This window comes from Anthonomus grandis, chromosome 16, assembly GCF_022605725.1.
Source record: "Anthonomus grandis grandis chromosome 16, icAntGran1.3, whole genome shotgun sequence".
In the NCBI taxonomy this organism is placed as follows: Eukaryota; Metazoa; Arthropoda; class Insecta; order Coleoptera; family Curculionidae; genus Anthonomus; species Anthonomus grandis.
In genome coordinates, this window is record NC_065561.1 from 7,981,518 (window position 1) to 8,003,497 (window position 21,980).

Sequence of the window (21,980 nt, forward strand, 5' to 3'; positions counted from 1 at the left end):
TCAGGGACTTCTGGGAATTAGAGCTTTTTTAATTTCTTTAACATTTGAATAATTTCTTTTCACAAAAAAACATTAGCTTGTAGAGGTTTGAAACCTCATAAATCACTTTAGTTATTCATTGTTGATATCCGGACAAAAAATATTAAAATCCCTTGGGAATGTCAGGAGATAAGGGCGTTATATCGATTAAATAACAGCGGACGCGGACTATAAATAGGTTGATGGCAAACGACATGTTCCTGCATTCTCGATCTGACATCCAACCAAGTACACACACACACACTTTACACGGTTGACAGATGACGTTTGGAATGTTGTTGTTCAGTTGTTGTCAATCAGCTGTTTTTTGATGATTTGGATTTTGGTGTTTTGAACATAAAACTTTAAAAAATTAAAGGATTTAATAATAAGTGACTGGTACCTTACACTCATAATTTCCTATATAAATAATTTAAGTTTAAAGTCTAGAAAGGAAATAAATCTTTGTACTTACCTCGACTGCTAAACGCTTTATAAAAAATTGCTTATTTGCCTTTGGTATAAAGTTTTCCAATTCAATTGCTTTTGAAATTGAAGGAATGAGCAATGGATGTACTGTATAATCAAACAAATAAATTAATCCAGCATACTCAGCAAAGATTTAAAGTTCTTGAAGGAAATGTTGTCAATGCCAATGAAATAGAAGTTGAAATTGCTGAGAACATAACACAAATCCAGAGGTAAGTGTTGGTTTTTATTAAGAAAATTAAGAAAAAAGAACTAAAAAAATATTTTCTTGTGTATTTATATTTTTTTAAATTACAGAATGATTAGACCTTAGAACTATATTAGAATATGTAATAGAAAGAAAATACTTTGAAAAATAACACACAAGCTTTTAAACTTGTAGTTAGACACTTTCATTAAATCTAAACTTTAAATATTTATAAAGCAATTATTTTTTTAACCACCAATGTTTGCAGGTGTGTATGTATTATATAGGTATCTATCTACTAAAGATGGAGAAACTTTTAAAATTTATTTGCTGCAGTTTTAGAACAAAAATGTTTATAAACCATATATATATGTTTATACATAGGATAACTGTCTCATAAAAATGCACACAAGATTTATTGGATAAAGCCTTTATTAACTTAAAAAAAAAAAGATTTCTGTGGAGACAAAAATGGAGAAAAATGGTATATTTTTATAAATTTTTTATAACTTGTCTCAGTATTTGGTTGCATAGCCTTTACTTTTGAAGACTGCATGGCACCTTCTGGGCATTGACTCAATCAATTTCCTAATTATGTCCTAAGATATTTCATTCCAAGCTTCTATAATCCCTCAGCCTGGCCAATAGGTAACGGCTATTCTCAGGATCAGAATTTTGGGACAGCCTCACTATTGGCGGAGTCAACGGATCCATGAAGGGCCAGTCTTCAATCATCATTTTTTTTTCAATTATTATTTTAGAGGGTTTCCGTACAAGGGACTAACTTGCAACGATTGCTTCCTTTTCTGAAGCAATTCTTAAAGATCCCTCTGGCGTAGCAGTGGCTTTTGGTGGTGGCTGAATCTTGGATGCTGGTGAATCTGGATGGGTTGAAGCATTCAATTTGTAGCCATCTACAATTGTACCTGCTGGCCACATAGTTGGGTCTTTTAAAGTTTTTACGTGCTCCTTTTTTTGCATGCCAACTATGAGTCTGGACAGTCCTTGTTCTTCAGCATAGGAAAGCATCTAACAAAGTCTGTGGTTTTAAGTTTCTCCTTGACGTAGTGTGAAAGTTGATTTGCTGTATAGGATGAGGGGATCCTAGACACAACCACGTATTCCCAGAACTCTTTTACAAAAGGTTTGGAAGGTGGAGGAGTGGTTCCAAAGTTATCTTCAACTGAGGACACAGATTGTGGAACTGGATGGAGCAAGATCTGTACCTGTTAACTATTGGTTATGGAGTTCCCCAGGTTCGTATCCTCAGACCCTTATCTGGATTTCCTCCTCATAATGCATATCAATGTATGCAGCAAATGAATGAGGACTTAAACTCAATATTTAAATAGTGAATACAGCTTCAGATGATTCTGAATGCTAACAAGAGCAGACACTTACTCATAGGTTCTAATACAATAAAAAAACAATTTCTTCGATTTCATTTCACTACTTGTTCAACATCAGCAAAAAATCTTGGCATCATTTTTGATTTGAGGTCCTAAACTTTCAGATACATGGCAGAGAGACATCCTGCATGTATGCTTTACTTAAAAGTTTGTATCAATTTAAATATTATTTGACCATAAATATCAAATTAATACTTGTGGAGGCTCTTGTTTGGTCACAGCTAGATTACTGCAATGTTGTTTTTTACAATTACCTCACTCTTGAAACGAAGATCAAAATTCAGTTGGCTCAAAATGCCTCTATGAGATTTGTTTTCAACATACAAAAATTTGATCACATAACACCAATATATGTTGACAATAAAATACTAAAATATGAAAAGAGAGTAGCTTTACATTTTGGTCAGTTTGTTTATAGAATTTACAAGTCGAGCTACCCTAAATATCTTTCAGATTATTTCACAGCAAGACAAGATTTACATAGTCAAAGCCTAAGAAACATTATAAGATTTCAAATACTAGTGCATAGAACTGAAGGTTTTCAAAATTCATTTGCCTACCAGGCTGTATTTTTGTTAAACTCTGAAATATACAACTTAATAAGATCATGCTCACTTTTCACTTTCAAGAAGAAATACAAGGCTTTTCTGTTAGATTCACATATGCTTTTATTGTAATGTTAAGTAATTTTAAGAAATAAGTTTAGCATATATAAGTAATGTTGTGTTGAAACTGCCCACTAATACTGTATTTTTCAGATACCATGGAAGAACACATTATGTGAATGTTATCTTTTATGTAATATTTTTTCGTTGCATAATAAACGTTTATTTATTTATTTAAATACATGCACCGAATCTAGAACGTTTCCACCTCTGTGTTGTATGTTGGGTATGGTGTACTTGGGATTGAATCTATCAATGGCAGGACGTCTCACCCACTTAATTCAAATAGATTATATTTGCTTTCGTCCAACGACAGTACATTTTTCTACTGCTTGTAGGTCCAGTTTGCATGTTTCATTGCAAATTTTAGTCTGGCCTGTCTATTTTTTTTAGAAATAAACGGCTTTCGAGCAGGTCTTCTGCCAATTAGTTGTGCTTGATTTAACCGCCGTCTAATGGACCTAACACATATTGAAATAGAGGGAAATTCTTTTTTCATATCCTCTGCAGTGCTAAATGGATTTTGAAGTTCACTTCTTATAATTTTATCGGTCCTCATTTTTTTTTTGGGTTCCGTGGTTGGGAATGCTAAATAAATAATAAATAAATAAATAATTCTTTATTTTCCAACAAAATGATTATACAAATCACAAAGCAACGTCAAACAGAAGTGGCTATATGCTGCCTAATTTAGAAAATAAATAAATGTATTTGTACAGAAAATTTAGAGCATGCCAATAATTGAAAAATACATATAGACAAGTCAATAAACTCTTTAAATGATACAAACACTTAGGTAGGATACACCTAAAATAATACATACATACATATAAGTGACAGACTAAGGAATATGATGATACTAAATATGCCGCGGCTATACCCCCACCAGGAAATTTCGGTACCTCCATAGAGCATTAAGCGTCTCGGTATGCCAGTAGACACCAAGTCCCGGTAGCTCCAGAAACAATCCGGCAGGTCGCAGAACCGCACTAAAAAAGCACAAGAGCATCCAAACTATAACTCAATGCAATATCAGTTATTCTATAAAGTTGAAAGAATAAAAACAATTTTCGTTTAGAAAAGCTATAGTTTTTCTCCTAAACACAGCAATACTCTGCATACTTTTAATATTCTCAGGCAATATGTGACAAGCTTTTAAAGCCCTATATGTTGGGCTATTGTGATAAAAAAAGTGTTATGAAAGGGTATTGCAAGGTTCATTCTGCTCCTTGTTTCTATGGTCATTTCCTGAAAATAGTTATCTATATATCTGCTAAAGTACTCAGGATGTTTTCTAACAAACATCACCAGATGTAAGAAGTAAAGAGATGGGGCAGTTAAAACTGAGAGAAGGGAAAAATAAAGTTTACAGCTCTTCCTCGGATGAATACCAAATATGCATTTTATAATTCTTTTCTGTGCTCTGAAGACCTCTAGTGCACTTGTTGATGAACCCCAAAAAAGCACACTATAAAACATTATTGACTGGATGCATGACAGGTATTATATACGAATTGTCTCATGCGAAACAATATTCCTCAGTCTTCTTATAAGAACGTAGCTGCTATTGATCTTTGAAATAATGTGCTTACAGTGTGGTCCCCAGCTAAGTTGGGGATCTAGGTACACACCCAAAAATCTCACCTCTTCAGATTGTGGAACTGATTTATTTAACTTAACAAGCAGTGAATAATTTTGTTTTTGTATGGAGAAATAAATCAAGTTAGTTTTGCCAGAATTTAAGTTCAGTATTGGCATTGCACTTGCCACCAGTGTATAGATTCCTAAAGACCATCAGGAGATGGATCTGACAGCATTACAGATGTGTCATCTGCATACTGACACACAAAACCACCCGGAAGAGCATCTGAAAGTCCATTAACATATAGTAGGAAAAGCAGTGGTCCTAAGATGGAGCACTGAGGAACGCCTTGGGTGATATATGTTGGATGTGAGAAATGTGGTTGTCCTTTATATGCCACACAGACCATCTGTCGTCTCCCACTTAGATATGATTTTATTACAGACAGCAGTTACCTCTAATCCCAAATGAGAGCAGCCTCTCAATAAGCAGCTGATGATCCATGCTGCTAAAAATTTATTTGGTCCATAATTATTTTAAATATTTCATTTGGATCAGTAGGATTTAGAAATATAGATGGATATGCAAAACTGTCTTGAATGGATATATTTATGTGGCTATGATTTAGGAAATTAAACTTTTTGCTAAAAATATCTGCCAAATTATTGAGATCTTCAATTATGTGATCATTAATATTTAATGTTAGATTTTTATTTGTCTTTGTACTGTTACTGACTTTATTAAAAATTGTGCAAGCAGCTTTAGATTTATTTCTAGAATTTAATATGTTATTATCCTTTATTGACTTTCTATATTGAAATATGTAAGCTCTATAGTGTTTTCTTTCTATTTTATATTGTAAAAAAACCTGTTCACTGTTTGTTTGTTTATACCGTACATAAAGGTCTTTCATGTGTTGAGCATAATCTTTTATATCTTTACTGACCCAACTCTTATTTTCTGGCTTAATGCTAAAGTTTTCCAAGGGAAAAGCCCGATCAAACCAATAAAAGAAGGTGTTTGCAAAACTTTAATACATCTGGTCAATACCCAGATTGGTATAAATATCTTGCCATTGCTCGGTACTTGTCCACCCGAGATGCACTGCTGCTCGTTACCCTCATTCATTCATTCATACCTCGTACGTCATTTCATTCATATGTTGTGACAACCAATAAGATGTAAACAGCTCTGTTATGCCAAAAACTGAATCATGATTAGTACTGAAATTGACATTAAAATCACCGCATACAACCATAAATTTCTTTGCAGAGTACACATCACCCAGAACATTGCTGGGACTAGAAAGAAAAATATCTAAATTACCCTTTGGAGATCTATAGATACATATAATTATTACAGATTTTGAGTTTAGCTGTATCTGTGTTACAGGAAATTTAAATTCCTTTTGAGTTGGTAAAATATCGCAATTTATGTTGGCAGTGGTCCCATGAGTTCTATACAAATTAATCTGTTTGCATACCACACTTTTATGTTAATTTAATTGTCTAGCAATATCAACTTCTTTAATTCCCGAATCATACTTCTCAATGATATATTTTTTTAAAATTTGATCTGTCAGTTTTTGTATGGCTATAAAAAGCAGATTATTTGTGATATCAATTGTATTAGTCTCACAACCATAATTATGCATCTACATAAGGCATTGGATTATCCTTAAGCCTAGCCTATTTCTTGGTAATAAATACATGTTTACTAAGTTTTATGTTCATATATTTTTATTTTAAAAATATTATGTTGTTTATTGTTTGATTTTGTTGCCCATAAATATTTTTGATTTGATTATTCTTGAGCCCTTATTTACAAATTAATAATTTTTTTTGCCTAGAAAGAGTGAGTTCAATCCTATTTATTTCATTAAATTATATGATATATCTGCATTTGCAAATTTGTATTATTTATAATTTTATCTTCATATTGTCAGATGCATTATTGTAGACATTAGAGTTTAGTTTAGATTATTGCCAATAATGAATTAAAAGTGAAATTTCCCTCTTGATATATTTGAGTGTAAATTAACTCTTATAGAGGTTTTTTTACTATTAAAAACCAGTTTATTTGCTTGTAACCATTTTTCACATACCCTCTTTTCTTTCATTACCGACCTCTATCATGGTACTCAAACTCAACGAGGTTTAATGTCTTAAATTTTAATAATATAACCAATGCATCTCTAATAATAATATAATGTACTTCTAATCTCAAATTATATAACATAAGTCGAATGACATAAACCACCTTATCTTCTCTTATTAGATTATTAGTATCTTTAAATCACTACACCAAGCTGAAGCTTCTAGACATAGAAAAATATAAACTAGGTCTCTCTTAAATGTCTCCGGGAGAATAACAGTCTAATGGACTATTTTATTATGCTACTTCTGGTTACTTGCTTTATTTTTCGAAGTTGTACAACTTGGCACTTCTTCAATGCAGTCCTAAATTCACAGTGGCGATTATATTTACTATTATCTTCCAATATTAGCTGCCATCTTGCTAGTACCTATTATTTACCTGTTACACTTACATTTTTAAAAAATGTCTTTTTTTATACCTTCTAGTTGGTATCTTCATTCTTGTACTAGGCTCTACTTCAACCAATTTTCAAGTGCAAATCTTCCTTGTTTGGTCAAAATGGTTTTAACCAGACTGGTAGTCTAGATGTTGCAGTCTTTTCATCTGCAGTTTATGACCTTCTCTATACTTCCTCAGATCGAGAAACTCACGCCATTTGTATAGGGCATGGGAGCATTAAGACTCATTGTGTGCCGCTCAACATCTCTCAGCTGCAGGGCCTACTGGAAAATATTGCTATCAGTATTTTCATTTAAGAGTCTTAAATAAACTAGATTAATCAAACCCTTAAGACTATAGGAGTAATATTTATTTATGAATCATAAAACTTAATGTATCAATAAAATATGGCATAAAAATTCATTATTTAAATATTTTTGAGGCATATATTGGATAATATTGCATAGTATATTCGATTAACCTAAAATAAATATTCGGCTTTTATTATTTAAAATTTATTTTTATTCTTTTTTTTGTCTTTATAATCTAAGATTTATTCTTCATTATTAAAATATATGGGCTAGAATATGCAATAAAAAAGGCTTAGTTTTTTACTATATATATATATATATATATATATATATATATATATATATATATATATATATATATATATATATATATATATATATAGTAAAAAATATAATTAAACTTGACAATGTCAATTCTCCAGATGATGAACATACGAGGGTTGGGTTTGAAGTGAGTGATAAGCGGGTTTTGGCCCTTACTATATAAAGACCACCTTCTGGAAATACCGTCACTTTTTTGATACGTTAGAAAATGTACTGGCGCAAGCAATGTCGCTTTGTGATTATATTTTGTTGCTTGGTGATTAATTTACTAAATGAAAATGCGAATACAAGAAACCTTAAAAATGTTTTAAATATCTTCAACTTTTTAAAACAATTTATAACTGCGGTGTTCTGTGATCTGTCCAAGGCCTTTGATTGTGTGGATCATGAAATACTGCTGTCAAAGCTTGATTTTTATGGATTTAGGGGAGTAGCTTTGGGGTGGTTGAAGTCATACCTGTCTGGCCGCACACAGAGGGTGGTTGCATCTGGATTTTCGTCAGGGATAGCACATCTTAAATGTGGTGTACCTCAAGGGTCAGTGTTGGGTCCTATTTTGTTTTTATTATACGTTAATGACTTAAGCTCTCTATCACTGCATGGACTAATGGTTCAGTTTGCCGATGATACTACAATTCTGTGGCATAACAAAGATCAAAAAGTAGTCAGATCTCTCATAGTAGAGGACCTTCACAAAATTAAAGAGTGGTGCATTTGCAATCAGCTTGTATTTAATGTTGATAAGACTTTTGTTCTGGGCTTTAAGTGTAATGTAGAGGGTTTTTTGTTTGATGAGCAGAGCCCACTACATGGTAGGGATTATTGTCGATTTCTCGGCCTCTTCATTGATGAGAGTTTAAGGTTTGACAACCACGTTTTGGGCCTCGCTGCTAAACTTTCTTCTGGTTGTTTTGCAGTCAGGGTTGCCAGACATGAGCTGGGGGGGTTGTTTGCTCGTTCAGTTTATTTCGCCTTAATAGACTCTCATATCCGTTATGGGTTGCCATTTTGGGGATTGTGCTCCAAGGGACTCCTTAACATAATTTTTACTATTCAGAAAAAAGCATTAAGGTATCTGTGTGGTGTTGGTCTGAGAGTCTCTTGTAGACCTCTTTTTGTAGCTGAAAGAATTTTAACAGTTTTCTCACTCTTTATATTGGAAACTGCAACACTCATACATAAGTCCGTAAGTCCACCATCCTGTACCAGTCATAATACTCGTCAAGTGAGCAACTTATCTCTTCCAATCCCCACCTCCTCACTTACGAGAAATTCTCTTATATTTATTAGTCGTAAAATATTTAATCATGTTCCTTTTTCGATTAGGACTGTTACAGACCTTAAAAAGTTTAGGAGAGAACTAAAGAAATTAATCTTACCAAAAGCTTACTACAGCATTGAAGAGTATTTTAACGATTCATTTTAATATTTAAAATTATTTGGTTTTGTCTTGTTTATATAAAATATGCTTCTATGTACAATCAAAATCGATTCTGTATTCTGTTTTTGTCCTGTATAACCAAATAAATACTTGTATTATAAATTCTAGGATTAGGAAGCTTTTAGCATAAGTTTGTAAACTTGGCAAATAAAGTATATTTTGACTTTTGACTTTGAACCTACACACCATAATTTATTGACAAATAGGTCAAGTCTTATTGATGTGATTATCTCAAGTCAAGAACTTGGAGTGAAAAAAGGCGTTTCTACACCTGTGTCAAGAAGCCTAACCGACCATAATTTATTATACGCCATATTAAATTTTCCAAAAATATAAAAGAAAGTAAAACATTTAAAATACCGTAATTATAAAAACATTAATTCTGAGGATTTTCGCAGAGATGCTAAGCAAATAGAGTGGAACGGAATTTATTTCACAAACAATATAGAAAATATGATATATTTAATAAAAATATATTAAATTTAATAAGCAAACACCAACTTCAACAAAAATTAGTTAAAGAAAGAGAAAAATTTTATGCCTTGGATAACTGATAACATAAAACTTTTAATGCGATTAAGGGATAAGGCACACAAGAAATGTTTAAAAAACAAAACCTTGGGTAACTTAGAATATTATAGACAGTTAAAAAATTTTACAAAACATGCTATTACACGGGAGAAAACTACTTATTTTAACCAATTTTCTTCAAAAAAAGGAAAATATTTATAGCACAATGCTAAAAAATTTAATATATCATCCAATAAGACAGTTGAAATTCCCAGTAAATTATGTGATCCAGAACAGATTTACAACTTTTTTTCATCTACTTTTCAAGCTCCCCCCAACTCTGCGTCAAAAGATGACAAAATCTTTTTCTATCGTTCAAATGTCCATCCCAGTGTTAATGTCAAATTTTACGCTTATAGATGAGAATTCCCTGTTAAAGATTCTGAATAGTATATCCACTGGGGCAATTGGCGATGATGGTATGTCAGTAAGGGATATTAAACTTTGCTTGCCATACTGCATTCCACCCTTATTAAATATAATAAATTCCTGTATTTTAGAAAGTTATTTTTCATTTTCATCGAAAAAAGCAATCGTGAAACCGCTAGCCAAAAATACGACTGATCAGTATTCTTTCGGTAGTTTCTAAACATCTTGAAAAACGTATTAATAAACAATTGTACGACTTCTTAAACACGTCAAATTTTATCCCATCGTGTCGGTCAGGGTCCTTCTGGATTCCGATCTGGTTACAGCCAACACCACCGAAATAAAGATTTATTTCGGTGGTGTTGTTACAGCACCTCTACTTGTTTAGTTAATCTTTTAAATGATGTTCGTCACAGTGAAGATAAGAAACTAATAACTTGCCTGGCATTTCTCGATTTCAGCAAAGCATTCGATACGATTAGCCACAATATGCTATTAGCCAAGCTTCATTACTATGGACTTTCTGATAATTCTGTAAAATTTTTCGAACAATATTTAATAGATAGATCCTTTTGTGTGGAACATGTGAGAGATTTTCAAAGCGTTCGATCTGAATTTGTACCAATTGCCACAGGTGTGCCTCAAGGCTCAATTTTGGGCTCTCTGTTGTTTTCCATATATATTGCAGATATGAGCAATTCTATTGAGAACTCGAAAATTCAACAATATGCTGATGATTCTCTAACATACACTTTATTTTCTTTAGATTATGTAAATGAATATATTGACAAATTTAACTCGGACTTGAATAATTTTAAAAAATTCTCCAACGATCATAATTTAACACTAAACTCCTCTAAATCCTGTACGCTATTGTTTAATGCTAAATATCAGATTGAAAGAATTAGTCAATTATTTGTTCTACAAATAGATAATATGCCTTTGGCCTCAGTTTCAGAGGTGAAAAATTTGGGTATACTTTTTGAGCAATAACTTTTGAGCATTATAACATTTCAAGCACATTCATAATAAATTAAAAATTGCTTATATAAGATTGAAAAAACTTAATTATTTCAAAAAATGGCTACCATCCAAAATAGTATCAATAAATAAGTATCAATTGTGACAGTTTAATATTATCGCTATTCGACTACGGTGATGGTGGTTTATGGTTCATCTTTGACGATACAATTAGCACACCAAATACAAAAAATACAAAACAGCTGTATGCGTTTTTCTTGCAATATTCCATTTAGAGAACATATTACACCTCATTTAAATAATAAAAATATCCTTAATATGAGTTACCGTAGAAAACATTCATTTTTATATTTTTTTACAAAGAATCTTAAAAACTGGACAACCCTCATACCTTGCAGCGTTATTTAATCGATTTTTACACCAGCATCATACAAGATTTGTTAATAAATACAGGGTACCTCAACATCGCACTGCAGCTTTTCAGAAATCTTTTACATACATAGGGATTAAATTGTAGAATGATTTACCAGATGAAGTAAAGCAATTTACTAATTTACTAAAATGCGTTAAGCAATTTCTTAATAATGAGCAAAAATAACCTACATTTCTTCCAAACCATGCGTGCTGTGCTGTTGTCAGATTTTCCGGCTAAAATAAGATAAGATAACCTGTAAAATTAATATATTTACTGTTAGCTTCCCTTGTTTTGTCTCGCGCACGCCGTTCTCCCTTTTTTTTCTGCCATTAGTTTAGGTTATACAGGAGTACCGTGCACAAATGTACATAATTTGTGTATTTTGTGTTATCAGCCACTATGGTCGCGCTGTAGTCCTTTTTGTCCTCGGGTTATATAGTATACATATAGTTAAATAAAAATAAAATAAATAATAAATTGATTGTGTATAATTTGTATATGTAAATATTGGGCAAATAAAGAAATTTGATTTGATTTGATATAAGTTTTATTGCTCTATAGCGGGTTGGAAAGGACGGGAAGACACTAACACTACATAGCTGTGATGTTTACATGAAAAACAATAATTGAATGATATGAAACATATTGCTCTGGCTAAATCCAAAAATATGGAAATTTATATTTTTATTTTTTAAGTGGTTATTAGGGTTTTATTATATGCTATTTAATAAAACACTATAAGTGTTTATTATAATACTTTTCACTTCATAGTAGGGCTATTTTTGTAATTTTGTCTGTGTTAAAACATTGTTTCAATTTATTTTAGGAACTGCGAGAAATTAGACTTATACGTACATAAACTACCTTTAGAACAGAGGCAAAATGGAAAAATGAGATGTGACCAATTAAAATATGACAACAGGCATATGCAGGCAGCCTTAGAAGCGGCAAAGCAGAGACGATTGCGACGAGAAACGGCGGCCAGTGAAAGGGAGCAACTTTTGAGTCGAAGATTTGCTCCTAATCCAGATTTGACTGCCATCAATATAGATTATTCTGTCCAGCACCAGAATTCCCTTCACAACGCCCATAGAGGGGTAGATGAGATGTTATATACAGGTTCGAACACTTTAGACTCCTTAAGATCTCAAAGGTCGACACTAAAAGGGGCACATAAACGTATTATAGATATGGCAAACGTTTTAGGCGTGAGTAATCATACTATGAGATTGATTGAAAAAAGGGTTTCAGAAGATAAAGTCGTTTTTGCTGGGGGTGTATTGACAACTTTTGTGGTAATAATTTTAGTCATTGTTTATTTAACATAGTTTTTTTACAAATATATGGTCTACTATTATACATTTTTTTAATTATTCACGGAAATAATAAACGTGTAAGTTAACACAATATAAAAAAATCACCATCAGATTTGCCAGATAAAAAAATTAAAAATGGTGGAATTCATTTCCTTTCTAAAACATTTGGGTTTATTGGCTAAAATCCAAACATAAGAAATAAACTAAGAAACTTAAACTTTTTAATGTTAAAAATGGAAAAGCAGCACTAATAGGCAAACTTATTTTTTACATGATACCGATTGAATTTAATTGTTATACCGTCAAATGGGGTAAAGTGGATAAAAAATTAGGTTTTTTAAAAATATTTCGGTAAAGACGTTCACAAATCTTTGGAGCACTAATATTTAGAATCTTTAGTACCTTCCCTTTAATATTGCCAAATTTTAGCTTTTTTTTGTCTATAATTTTTAAACTATTAACGGTCAAATGTTGATCCACTTTATCCCATGCATGGGGGTAAAGTGGACAACATGTAAATTTTCACGGAAAATTCATTTTAAAAATGTGTGAGGTAAAGTGGATAACTAAATATTGTTTTAAAAATTAGTTTTCCAAAGAAAATTTGGTAAAAAAGTAATAAAACAAACTTTATAGGGGTTTTAAACAGTTTATTAAATACAAAACAAACTTTTCATTTTTAATCTAGCCAAACAAACTTTTTAGTCTTAATAGAAAAGTTAATGGCTAATAAACTTTAAAACATAAAAGACAAAAGATTTAAATAAAATAAATTAAATTAAAAAAATTAACTCAAAATAAACAAAAACAAATAATCAAAATTAAACATTAACCCAACAAAATTATTCTACTGAAGAGAAATCTGCATTCAAAAATAAATGTTTTCCACGTTTGACACTGCTTAAAGTTAACTTTTGTACAATTTGTTCCCTATTGGCAGGTGTTATGTCCGCAATAACAGGGTAAACAAAAAATATGTTTTTTTTTGCCGTTTTGTTTTTTTAATGCATTTATGACAAACTCATTTTTTCCAACCAAATTTTCTATTTTGCCAACCAATTTTCTGTCAAGTTTATTTGTAAAAAAATTCACTATTACGTAATCACCGATTTCTAATTTTTTTTCCCGCAAGATTAAACCACGGTAGGTCAATTTCACTCACATCACCATTATTTTCTTTATCCTCTTCTCCGTCAGAGTCTGAGTTTGCTTTCAATGGGCTTTCAGGATTTTCCAAGATGTTGTCTTCGTCTGTTTCGTCTTCCAAGGATCTGATAATATCTCTGGCTAAGATGCTTTTACCTGCAGGAACTGCCATTTTTTTCCCGCGTTTTTGGATACCATCCTTGGCTTCTGCTCTGTAAGACTCTAAGTGACTTACAAGGGCATCGGACCAGGCTTTTTCCATGGGATCTTCCATAGGGACATTTCCGCCTTCATTTCTAGGAATTTTACAAAAGACAGCGTTGGGGTTAAACGGAATTATTCCACACGCCTTAAATCCTGAAATCGATTTTTTTTCAGAATTCACACCAACTTTCTCGATTGCCTCTTTTAAAAGGCTTGGAAACACGGTCTTTGGAATAACCCCCCGGTTTTTCTGCTTCCATGCCTCCAATACATTTTGCCATGCAGCCTTCAGGGGCCGAAAATAGGCCACATCAAGTGGCTGTAATAAGTGGTTGGAATTTGGGGGCAATAATACAAAACGATTGTCATTGGATTCGCATGCTTGAATAACGCTAAGAGTTAGATGGCTACTCAAATTATCGCCTATTAACACCTTAGGCCCAACCAAATTTTTTGTGTGCGGGATAAGAATATTGAGGAACCAATCTTCAAATATTGCAGAATTAAACCATCCACTGGTGGTTCTGCTGTATCTGCTTCCGCCTTCTGACCGCCCAGGTTAAAGATGCTTGACTTTATAAACTACACACAACCAAACTTATATGGAATCACCCAGTAATTTCGCAAAATGGAATTTATTTAAAAAAATAGTCATTGAGGATTAAAGGGCACTTTTTCAAAACCAAGTTTATTAAAAAAAATAATAAAACTGATTACAATTTTCACAATAATAGAACAAAAAACAAAAAGTGTAGATTTCTATAAAAATGATTTTTCTGAATATGACAATTTAACAAGAAAGTTAATTTAAAATTAAATGTTAATAATCAGTATTGCCACCTCTAGCATCGATGCAAGCACGAATTCGACGAGGCATGCTATTTATCAAATTGTCAATGTCTTCTTGGAGAACATTTGTCCATTGCTCTAAAACCGCTCGAATAAGTTGCTCAGTGTTACCAGGAGCATTCTGGCGAGCTCTAATCTTTCTTTTTATCTTATCCCATAAGTGCTCTATAGGATTAAGATCCGGTGAGCAAGAAGGCCACTCTAAAACGGCAATACCTTCCGTTTCTAAGAAACATTTTGCAACTCTGCTGGTATGTGGAGGGGCATTATCTTGCATAAATAAAAAAAAATTGCCAAAACCACCTCGCCAGAGCCTAACTACAGGTTGCAATACCAAATCTACATACCTTTGACCTGTTAGGGTTTGTCGAATTGGAATTAAAGGAGTTCTTTCACCAATCATAATTCCACCCCAAAACATTACAGTACCTCCTTTGTATTTCGGGATAGGTTTGACAGCACGAAGTCTAGCTTGTCTCCCTCTACCTCTTAAAATGCGAATCCGCCGGTCATCGGATCGTATTCCTATTCTGGTTTCATCCGAACATAAGAGATTTTTCCAATTTTCATGCTCCAAACACCAATTTAAACGGTCAATTTTATGTTGCCTTGAAAGTTCTGGAACCCTTAACTGTCTTCTGCTAAATAATTCCCGAGCGCGAAGTCTTCTTCTAATAGTTTCGACAGAAACACTCACACCCGTAGCTTGTAAAATTTGCCTTTGAAGCTCTGGATGAGATGTTGTGGGATTTCTTCTTGCTATTTGAGCTAAAAAGCGATCCTGCCCTTCAGTAGTTGCTCTTTCACGACTTCTCCTTGGTCTGTTTTTTAAGGTTCCCAATTCCAGAAATCTTGAATATGTTTTTGAAACAACACCTTGTGTAACCCCCACCGTTCTAGCTATCTGCCTTTGTGACATGCCTTGTTCTGCCAGAGCAATAATACTTCCCCTCTGAACTTCCGATAGCCCAATGTATGGCATTCTTGTTTAGTTTTCAAAAATAAATAAATTATAAATTTGATCGACTTGCAAGTGAAACAGTAAAATCGACACTGCTAGGTAAAACATTATTATTTATTATTAATCTGCCTGTCCTTGAGAGTAAATACTTGTACTTTTTTATTGCTTGCAACAAAAAATATCTTACTAAAATATTTCGTATTAATACAAGGTGATTCCATATAAGTTTCGTTGTGTGTATGTATGGGGGCAATAATGTTCCACTTTCCGATATCGCAAACATTACGCTGGTGTTTGTTTTAGACGTATCTATTATCCTATGTGCATGTTTTACCCTGCGTTTTACGACAACCCTTACTGAGCCAGGGTCATCGACAAAATTGCCTTCATCATAATTTATGACGTTACATGGTGGTACATTTTCCAAAGTTTTTTGAAGCTCAGAAAAATAATTATTAAGCATCTCATAGTCGACGAATGCTCTAACTCTTTTAGTGTTTTCAGCCAATTTTATTGTTAGATTAGGGTTTCTTGCCATAAATGCCCTGAACCAATCCAAACCCGGTAAATTATCTGTAAATCTTTTCTCTCGGCATCCCAGATTATTTAGATATTGCTGAACAATTAATCTTATGTCTGTTGATTTTAATGGAAACCCCCAGTTTGCACAAATAAGTAAGCCATCAACTAGTAATTTTTCCTCAGCCTCCGGCAAAACTGACTGTCTGCCATATTTTAAAGGATGCTTATACTGGATTGTCATGAACCAGGTTGTGTATGGTACGCCATATTGTTCTGCAGCTTCCCGGACATTTAATGTTCTTTTGTTGACCGCCGCCCTTATTAGAAATATTTCATTGTAATTTTTTTTGCCGCCTGTCCCAATTTTCTTCTTATATACTCTTGGCATATTTCTGAAAACAACAATAACAAAAATACCAATCTAATGTTTAATTTCTTTCAAAATTCAGTGATCCACTTTACCCCACAAAGTTGATATTTTTTATAATTCCGCGAAAAAATAATAGTGTAATTTTTTGTTTGTAAACTCGCACTGAATATTGTGATCTACATACAGTATATAATTACCTTAAATAGCCAAAAAACCCGTGTGGTGTATACTTTCCTTACTGCACGTCAATCTTTTCAACCAACAACAATTTTACGGCAAACACGAACTGAAACACAACTGCAATAGCGAACGCTATCAGCCTCAAACATGTCATCCACTAGACTAAATATTCGCCTCGTGCACTTGTGTAAACTTGTATAAAGTCGCGGTGTACTGTCGTACCGTGACGTTGAAGGTCGATCAACGAGTTCGGACTGTTAGAGTTAACTTTACCCCTTAGTGTTCACTTTACCCCATTTGACGGTAATAGTCGTCATATTTTTACATCAGACTTCTAGTGGAATAAGAGAAAAAACTTAGAGCTATTCAATTTTGTTTTTATTTATAGTTGCCAACAGCTAGTTAAATATAGGTGAAAATTTAAAGTTTCCTTCCCAGTGATGTTTGGTGTGTAACAAGACACTGTCACTGTTTTGATAATGGTACGGTGATATACAATCCTAATTAAAAGGTAACTAATAACTCCTAACTTTTAGGTTAAAACTTATAAAATGCGGAAAAAGCTATCAGTAAAATTAGCAGTGATAGGTTTAAACCGTTTGGTGACTTACATAATGATACAAAGAACCCAACTTAACAAAGAAGACGTACACACTACAGATTGTGACTAATGTATTATTTTAACGCTAAAGGTATGAGGTCTAAGCTAAAGCATTTGAAGCAAACAATATCCGCATGCAGCTATAATTTACTTTCGTTGGCTGATACATGGTTGTTTTCGGATATTTTGTTATCTAAATTGGAGTTTACGGAATATGAAGTGTTTAGGATGTTAAAAAAGTGCCCTTGTTACAGGATTAATTACGCTTTAGACGGGATCTGGAGAATCCTAACTTTTATTCATTTGGTTAAGATATTTAAAAATGACCTTGTTGTAAATTTTATAAGTACGAGTAATAGGGCTATTTTTGTAATTTTGTCTGTGGTAAAGCATTGTTTTAATTATTTTAGGTACTGCGAGAAATTAGACTTATACGACTACACTAGCCATCTTGTTATGTCATAAATAATAGTCCGGCAAGACTAACCGATTTACAAGGACTATTTCTAGGGAGTTGAGTTTGTTCGACAGTCTTGATTTTAAAGTTTTAAACAACAAGAACAACTCTCTAGATCTGATAGGTTCCAGAAATCCTGTACCTATCAGGCCGGCTTCGTGGGTTCTCTGTATGGTCAATTGTCTCAGTCACACTCACTCACTCACTAGTAAAACACATTAACTCAATTTACATAGAATGTTTATTAAAGTTAATATTTTAATTGATCAGAGACAACGAATTAATGAAACTTGTAAGGCAAAAAAAATCTACATGGAAAGTACATATAAATTAAAGCAATCAAGTCAAGTTCCATGATGTTCTTCTTTTGGGGGCGAGAGCCCGCGATGGGCTATTTCTCACCACACAGGGCTTAAGGCGTGATGTGGGTTGACGGGGCTAAGGGCGGCGAAGTTATTATCTGCTTCTTGGCTTTAGGGCGATATCATTACCACTGCTGGGTCATGGCCGGCGGTTTACAACTTCATACTTACGAAGCTCTAAGAGAGATTTCTCAATGAAAACACGGAACACCAAATAAAATGTCACCAACGGTGAAAACTACTTACGAAGTTTCGAGAGGCATCGAACCACTAAAAACCATACTGCTTCAAAAAATAATTGGTCGAAAATGAAGAAACACTAGTAAATTTTCGTTTTAGGTGTTAATTTAACTCAAAAGATGCTGGCGGAGAGAGATGATACTCGATTTATTTCACGACTTAACCTCTCTCCGTCACTGCGGACAGCACGGTTCACTTTTGACGGACGCAGGAGCTGGAAAGACCCCCGTGTCGCGGAACTGCTTGAGTAGTAGTCCAAAAGACGTCCGGGCGCAAGACCGGAGATTGAGGAACTTCTTTTGTTACTATATGGGTTTAGCGGCTATGGTCCCAACCAAAACCTATACATAGATCACTAATAAGCAAACCATAGAGTGCCTAGTAGAAAATACAAATACGGGACAAATCGGAATAATTCGACACGCGGCGCCACTGGCGTCCGCTTTAGTAAACCGATTGACCAATTCAATTGCCGTGAAATCTTCTCCATGCACAGCATATTGTAAACAATAACAAAGAATTAAAGTGGTGATAACATTGATAGTGGTTCAATGAAAAATATTGGCGAACTCCATTAAAAATCAAAAGCAATTGTAATTATGGTGGGTGTCTCAGTCAGCAGTCTCGTACTTAGAAGTTTTTAAATCTCTTAACCAAATGAGTAAAGTTAGGATTCGTCAGATCCCGTCTAAAGCGTAATTAATCCTGTAACACTCCCCCTCTTCCCCCAGAACAATTACCAGAAAAGTAATTCTCATGCGAAGAGAAGTAAGCATTTAACTGGGAAGGGAAGTAAAGAATGTGCGAACAATCTAATTATTTGAAAATGCTATTCAAGTATTAAAATAAGTCGGAAAATGAAAATTTCAAATTGACTGACTCATTAAATAATAATACTATAAAATCCAACAAAATACCAAATAACACCAAATTTCTAGTAATTTCTGATAGAATTCCTAATCGGAAATCCAAAACGCTTCAAGTGGTAGGCCTTCACCACAAGAAACTTCACTAGAAAGAGAAAAACAAGGTAGCTACTCTCTAATAACCGCAAATACCCAGTCCGTAGCTTTGAGGAAAGGATCTGGTGAAAAAAAAATATTATAATTAGAAAATCAAAAGAACTAATAAGTAAAACACAAAAAAATGCATACGTCCCGACCAGTAAGCAAAATCGATAAAGTCTAATCGGAATCAACGAGTAACTCTTCTTCTCGGATCTTTCTTTGACATGCCAAGCGCCCTTAAACTTGCGCTTTTCGTCACTCAGTTCATAGACTACCGGAGATAACTTCTTCACCGACCTCAAAACTGATTGGTCTTCGTCGAAGATTATAACGATTCTTTGATCTTTGATGCGCTGCTTTCAGTCTTTCCTCAACATCCCTATACCGGGTGGTGCGTCGCCGAGCGGAACATAAGAAGTTCCATGTTAATTTTAATTACTACGCAAAATTACCAAATTTTCGGCTCAGGTAAAACTAGACACCACCCACCAGCAAACAATTTGTGATAAGGCTTTGTCAAATCTGACGTATAGCCGAATACAAGAAATGTTTTTTTATTCGTTTTATCAATCTCACAACCATACATTGAACGTAAGACACGTTAACAGTACTTTTTTATCTAAACTTTTATTTAATATACCGATGAAGTTAAACCAATAACAATTATTATTATCGATTATTAAAAAATAATTTTATCATATTTAGAATTTAACTAAACCAATAGCAATATCTGAAATATTTTCAATTTATTTTCCCATCAAGCCTATCTGGTCCATTTCAACCATTAAACCTGTTGTTAGTAAATTCGAGTCCAAAGACATTGCAATAAATAATTGTAAATGTTTAACTCAGAAGATCGAAAATAGATCCGAAAAACGAGAGAACAGAGCTCTTAATATTTTACTAAGTGTGGAAAAATAAAATACAATAACTTTTTTTTAAAATAATAGAGAATTACTTAATTTATAATTTTTATAATTTAATTAATTTATTAATTTTTAACGTTACTAAGTTAATATTGGGAAATTCGGTTCGGATTCTAAAAATTTTACACTTTTATAAATGACACTTTTTAAATGACCCCACAAAAAGAAGTCATTCGGTGAAAGATCAGGTGACCTGGTTGGCCAAAGTATCCGGTACCGCGGACCAATAATATTGCCGTTAAAAGCATTTTCCAAGCAGAGAGTGCTTGGCGGGAAACCATGCGGGCATTATGGGCCGGACAACCATCCATTTGGTACCAGATCATTTGATCTTCCTGAACAAATTCTTCCAAGGCGGGTCCAATTTGATTTTGAAATAAGTCCAAATAGGTTTCAGCTGTTAGGTGAAATGTTATGATATGGTGTCCGATAATTCCTACTAATACATTTGTTTTTTGGGGATATTGTGTCCGAGTATGAACAAAGCTATGTTCATTTTCTTGGCTCCAATACCGGCAATTCTGAACATTTGGTTCATTGTTGAGGTTAAATCTACATTCATCGGTAAAACAAATATTTCTTAAAAAAATTCTATCATTATTTGCTCTTTCCATCATTTCAAAACAAAATGCCATTCTTCGCTCTTCATCTCCTTCCTGCAGGTCTTGATGTTTTTCGAATTTATACGAATAATATTTGTGTTTTTTTAAAGTGCGCAATACCGTTGTATGAAGTTTATTTACCTCTTGCCCAAGAACTCTCGTTCTAACCATCTTGTTTTCCTCCACACTCAGTAGAATATTAAGATCTCTGTTCTCTCTTTCTTCGGCTCTATTTGATATCCTGAGTTGAACATTTACAATTATTTATTACGGTACCTTTGGACTCGAACTTATTGACAATACGTTTAATAGTTGAAATGGATGGAATGGGCTTGGTGGGGAAATAAACTGAAAACATTTCAGATACTGCTCTAAAACTGTTTCCCGCATAATGCCACTTAATTATGGCTATTTTTTCGTCGATTGAATAATTCATACTTGTTTTCAAATATCGACTGTCACTGATTTATTGACACTTTTTCTCACGTCAGTGACAATATTCATTTTACTGGTGCGCGTTTGGTTTTACCTGAACCGAAAATTTGCTAATTTTGCAATTACATGTAATTGAATAATTCAATTACATGTAATTGCTTATATACATGATTCGCTTATTAAAATCTTTTAAAACTTTGCACAAGGGTTTGCCAGATTGGTCTCTTCAAAAAGTTATCTCACATTTTTTCTATAAAATGTACAGGGAAGCCAATAATTGACCCTCTTAAAATTTACATGGAATTTCCTATATTCCGCTCGGCGACGCATCACCCGGTATGTCTTTGTCGGGTACTTTTAATAATTATTGTCTGTGGCTTCAATTTTAAGTTTCAGATAGATTACTAAAATTGCATTTGTTTTAAATATTTTGTATAACAAAAACATGTAAATAGTGCTACTTTAACAACTTTTATCATTGTCTTGGATATACATGTACAATTTAG

The 21,980-nt window shown here is 33.3% G+C and overlaps 1 protein-coding gene and 1 long non-coding RNA gene across 2 annotated transcripts; one reads left to right on the forward strand and one right to left on the reverse strand.

Moving 5' to 3' along the window:
* Nucleotides 1-326: 326 nt before the first annotated feature.
* On the forward strand, nucleotides 327-12,653 carry LOC126745497 (probable Golgi SNAP receptor complex member 2). Its single transcript, XM_050453366.1, has 2 exons — nucleotides 327-719; nucleotides 12,123-12,653. The coding sequence occupies exons 1-2, from the start codon at nucleotides 586-588 to the stop codon at nucleotides 12,622-12,624; spliced, it is 636 nt and encodes a 211-aa protein (XP_050309323.1). The 5' UTR covers nucleotides 327-585; the 3' UTR covers nucleotides 12,625-12,653.
* Nucleotides 3,292-17,964, reverse strand: LOC126745502 (uncharacterized). Its single transcript, XR_007663579.1, has 3 exons — nucleotides 16,862-17,964; nucleotides 6,926-7,169; nucleotides 3,292-3,757 (listed from the first exon to the last, which is right to left on the reverse strand). It is a non-coding gene; the product is annotated as an uncharacterized LOC126745502 (long non-coding RNA).
* Between the last annotated feature and the right edge of the window lie 4,016 nt (nucleotides 17,965-21,980).

Coding starts and splice junctions, on each gene's coding strand:
- LOC126745497 (XM_050453366.1), top strand. CDS start 586: ATGGATGTACTGTATAATCAAACAAATAAATTAATCCAGCATACTCAG. Junction 720..12,122: donor AACATAACACAAATCCAGAG/GTAAGTGTTGGT, acceptor AATTTATTTTAG/GAACTGCGAGAAATTAGACT.